The sequence below is a fragment of the Microtus ochrogaster genome, chromosome 1, assembly GCF_000317375.1.
Source record: "Microtus ochrogaster isolate Prairie Vole_2 chromosome 1, MicOch1.0, whole genome shotgun sequence".
Lineage (NCBI taxonomy): Eukaryota > Metazoa > Chordata > Mammalia > Rodentia > Cricetidae > Microtus > Microtus ochrogaster.
The window spans coordinates 22,097,858-22,102,486 of NC_022009.1; the positions used below are offsets into that span (position 1 = coordinate 22,097,858).

At 40.2% G+C, this 4,629-nt stretch overlaps 1 protein-coding gene across 6 annotated transcripts in view; it reads left to right on the forward strand.

Annotated features, from left to right (window-relative positions):
• Positions 1-4,629, forward strand: part of Ptgr2 (prostaglandin reductase 2) — a 24,315-nt gene that overhangs the window by 6,042 nt on the left and 13,644 nt on the right. For 5 of the 6 annotated variants that reach the window (XM_005343330.2, XM_013346822.2, XM_026780056.1 and 2 more), the window contains one exon: positions 2,003-2,121. In XM_005343330.2, coding sequence (XP_005343387.1) covers positions 2,003-2,121 — 119 coding nt within the window. Of the gene's footprint in view, positions 1-6; positions 21-2,002; positions 2,122-4,629 lie in introns of those variants that run through there. The other variant, XM_013346816.1, reaches the window with a different exon arrangement.

Consider the following 4,629-nt stretch of genomic DNA (forward strand, 5'->3'; position numbering starts at 1 on the left):
AGTATTGAACTCCCGACCTGGTATGTGTCGTCTGTGACAAATGAGCAGTCATGGTCTCTGTAATCATTCCTGGAAATAGAATAGAAATTGACATGATATCCATGTGGTAAACTAAGGTAGTAAAGTAAATAAGATTAGTAAATTTCAGATCTTTAAGTTTGAGGTTAGAGTGAGTTTCAGGATTAGCCAGTGCTACACAGAGAAACCTTATCTCAAAAAATAAATAAAAAAAAGAAAAGAAAGAAAAAGATTAGTAAATGTGTTAGATACATTTACTTAGATACTTTATGTTATATTCCGTTTTCAGATGTCAACTTTTCTCCTTTTTTAAATACTTATTTAACTTTATTTTATATATATTTGGTATGAAGTTGTCAGATTCCCTGGAACTGGAGTCACAGACAGTGGTCAGCTGCCATGTGGGTGCTGGGAATTGAACCTGGGTCCTCTGGAAGAGGAGTCAGCACTCTCAGTCTCTGGGCCATCTCTCCAGCCCCAGATGTTAACTTTTCAAGGCCATTTGAATCATGGAAAGTTATATTGAAAGTGTCTAATTTTGGATTTTTCCTTGTGGTTGGTGTGACTGATTATTTACATTGGCTTTTCTGTTTTATGAGACATACTCCATCTTCTGTCAATACTGACATCTCCCTGGGTCATAGAAACTGAGGTGTGGCAGCAATCCAAGTGTGGGCCCACTTTTTTGTGGTCCTGTCTTGTTGCCCGCTCACCATGTTTTCTGCCCTTAGTTTTAGTATAGTGAATAGTTAGACCTTTACATTGGATCCCACCTTGGAAATCTGATGGTTCTTGAAAAGAAGTTTGCTCTTGTTAAACATAATTCAAGATGAATACACTTCGGTGATGTTAGTGTCTGCTTAAACATTTTATTTATTTATTTGTTTGGTTGGTTAGTTTTTTGAGACATGGTTTCTCTGTGTAACAGTCCTGGCTGTCTTGGAACTCACTCTATAGACCAGGCTGGCCTTGAACTCACAAGGATTCACCTGCCTCTGCCTCCCTGAATGCTGGGATTAAAGGTGTGCGCCACCACTGCCTGACTTTAAGCATTTTTCTTATACCTCAAGTTTTCTAGTTACCTTATCTTTAAGACTTTAAAAGCAAAATAGTAAATGTTCATGTAAGCCGTTCATCTTAAAATGAAGATGGAAAGATTACCTAACTTTTTTTGGCTTTTCTATTACTTTATAAATTTTAACTCCATAATTAAAAGTTGAGTTCAATTATTTTTGAGGATTTATTTTTATTTTATAGGGTTTTGCTCCCATGTGTACCTATGCACCCTGTGCATGCAGTGCCCATGGAGGCCAGAAGAGGGCATTGGATACCCTGGGACTGGAGTTCCAGATGCATGTTAGCAACTGTGTGGGTGTTGGGAATCAGACCCCAGACCTCTGGAAGATCAGCAGATGCTCTCAACCACGGAGCCATCTCTCCAGTCATCCTGTGTCCCACCCTTAGCTCCCAGCGTTCTGTCCTCACTTCCTCCCATTTTTTAAAGAGGTCTCACTGTGTAGCCCTGGGTGGCCTGGAATTCACCAGGCTGGCGTCAAATTCAGACTCCACAGCCTCTGCCTTCTGAGTGCTGAGATTAAAAGCATGCACCACCACCCAGCTACACAAGAGAGTGGGATTTTTCATTTTCAGAGTCTTCCTACTTTGAAACAGAATATGTTATATACCTATAATCATTTTTTAAAAACAAAATTAGTTTGCAAGAGATTTCTGAACTTAAATTCAAGGGTGATGGGAACTATTTGAAAATTTATGCCAAGTTACCCTTGTTTGAATTAGAAGGGAGCACTTTAAATCCTAGGGTAACTTTAGAAAATGTTATGAGAAAGTAACTTTTCCCAGGCATGGCGCTATGAACCCTTAGTCCCAGCTTGGGATGCAGAGGCAAGTAGATCACTCTGAGTTGGAGATCTAGGGGGGAAAAAAAAGCAATGTTTTAACTTCATCTTTTTGCTTGAAAATCTAGGGAAAAATGGAAATCCAGTGGCAGAGAACTTCAGAATGGAAGAAGTCAGGTTAGCAGATAATATCAGTGAAGGACAAGTTCAGGTTAGAACTCTCTACCTCTCTGTGGATCCTTACATGGTAAGAAACGGGGTATTGTAATTGATGAAAATAATTCTGCTCTTATGTTTTAGTGTTGTTGCATCAGAATTTTATTGTGTTTATTTGAGAAATGATGTCTTTTTTTTTCCTGGTCTCTTGAAACAGGGTTTCTCAGAGTAGTTCTCTAGATCTCTTGAACTCAGATCCACCTGCTTCTGCCTCCCAAGTGCTGGGATTAAAGACGTGCGCCACCATGCCCATCTTAACACTCACTAACACTTATAGACATAATACTTGGTGTGAAGAAGTATCTCATTGTGGGTTGTTTTCCATTTTTCTTAATGATTAATTTTGAGCATATTTCCATGTGGTTATTGGCCATTTGTATGTCTTTGAAGAAATACCTACCTAGAGTACACAAACATCTTAAACTTGAATTATTTGGGGCTGAAGAGATGGTTCACAGCAATTACTGTTCTCGCAGAGGACCCAGGTTCTGTTCCCAGTACCCACATGGTATCTCACAGCTGTCTGTAACTTTAATTATAGGGGTCCAAGTCCCTCTTCTGAACTTTTTGGGCATCAGATATATACTTGGTGCAGGAAAAAATTCATTCACATTAAAAAATAACAATAAATTTGATTAAAAAACAGAAAAATGTCTCATTTCGTGGAAAATTAAAAAAAATGATCTGTATTATTGAGTTATAGTCTTTGTTTTCTAGATGTAAACCCTGGTACCCCATACTGTTCTGTAAGAAATATCTCCTAGCCAGGACAAAGAAACCCTGTTCTGAAAAACAAATAAAAAATAATTATCTCCTATTTTATGGATTCTTTACACTCTATTGCAATGACAATATACTTGTATGTTGTTCATTTTGATAAAGTCTAGTTTACTACTTTTTCTTTTTGTCATATACGTTTGATCTCATATTTAAGGCTTTGCTTCACCCAACGCTATGAAGATTTAACCCCAACTTTTCTTCTAAGAGGTTTATAGTTTTAGCTGTAAAATTATATGTGTGGCCCACTTTGAGTTAATATTTATGTTATGAGAAAGAGGTCTGTATTATAGTTCTCCGAGGAGTCAGAAACTGTGGGAGACATGCAGTTATAGAGGCATAGAGAGAGGAGAGGGGATTTGTTAGGCAATTAGCTAACAATTATGGAGACTGAAAAGTCCTCTAGAAAACCAGGGAGGCCTTGGCTCAGTCCAAGTCTGAAGGAGACTTGAGAACCAGGGGAACATATTTACTCCGAGGTCAAAGGCTGGAGCCTGGTACACTTGTCCGTTGGGAATGTGAGTCCCAGAGACCAAAGGCCAAAGGACAGCTCCGAAGTCTAAGGGCAGAGCAAAGACGTCTGCTCCAGAGAAGGAGCGGATGCTTCCATATTCCAGGTGACGTTAGGCAAGCATATTGAACTACAACCCCACTGACACCCCAGATGAGTGAATCATCACAGGGTTCAGCTTCAGTCTTTTGGTGGATACACAGTTATGTAGCATGAAAAATAAAAACCCAGAGACAGATATTGGGGTCCACCCTGAAGATCAGAAAATCAACACAGCCAAGCCACTAGAGAGCTCTTACCGCTATGAAATCTTCAGACTGAAAGAGAGTGAGTTCCTGTCTCATCCTGCTTTATATTCCTCTCTAGTGCTGGGATTAAAGGTGTGAGCCACCACCACCTGCCCTCCATGACTGACTAGTGTGGCTGCTGGGATTAAAGATGTGGCTACCACTTCCTGGCCTGTATTGCTGACTAGTCTGGCTGCTTTGCACTGATCTTCAAGCAGCCTTTATTTATTAAAACACAAATAATAAACTGGGCGGTGGTGGTGCACGCCTTTAATCCCAGCACTCGGGAGGCAGAGGCAGGCGGATCTCTGTGAGTTTGAGGCCAACCTGGTCTACAAGAGCTAGTTCCAGGACAGACTCCAAAGCTACAGAGAAACCCTGTCTCAAAAAAACAAAAACAAATAATATTGCACTATACAGTTGTGTTTGTGTCGTTTGTTGAAAAGACTGCACTTTGCTCCTGATACCTTTGTTGAAAATCTGCTGTGAGCTGGTAGGGGGGTCTCACACCTGCACCCCAGCACTGGGAAAGCTGACTTTGAGCTTGGGGGGTCTCACATGTGCACCCCAGCACTGGGAAAGCTGTGAGCTGGGGGGGTGTCTCACACGTGCACCCCAGCTCTGGGAAAGCTGAGGCAGGAAGGTCACTGCAAGCTTGATGCTAGCCTGAATTACAGTGAGACTAAAAAATAAATAAATTGTAAATCAGTTGACCATTAGAGCATTTACTTCTAGATTCAAACCTTATTCCATTAATATGTGTTTATTCAAATGTGCCTTGTTACCTTGATTATTATGACTACAGTGAGTTTGGAAAGTAGCAAGCATGAATCTTCCAATTCTGTTTTTGTTTGTTTGTTTTTGTTGTAGTTGAAAGGTTTGTTTGTTTGGTACTTTTTTTGTCAATTGGGTTTTTTTTTGGGGGGGGGTGTTTTTTTTTGGGGGGGGGTTGGTTTTTCTTTTT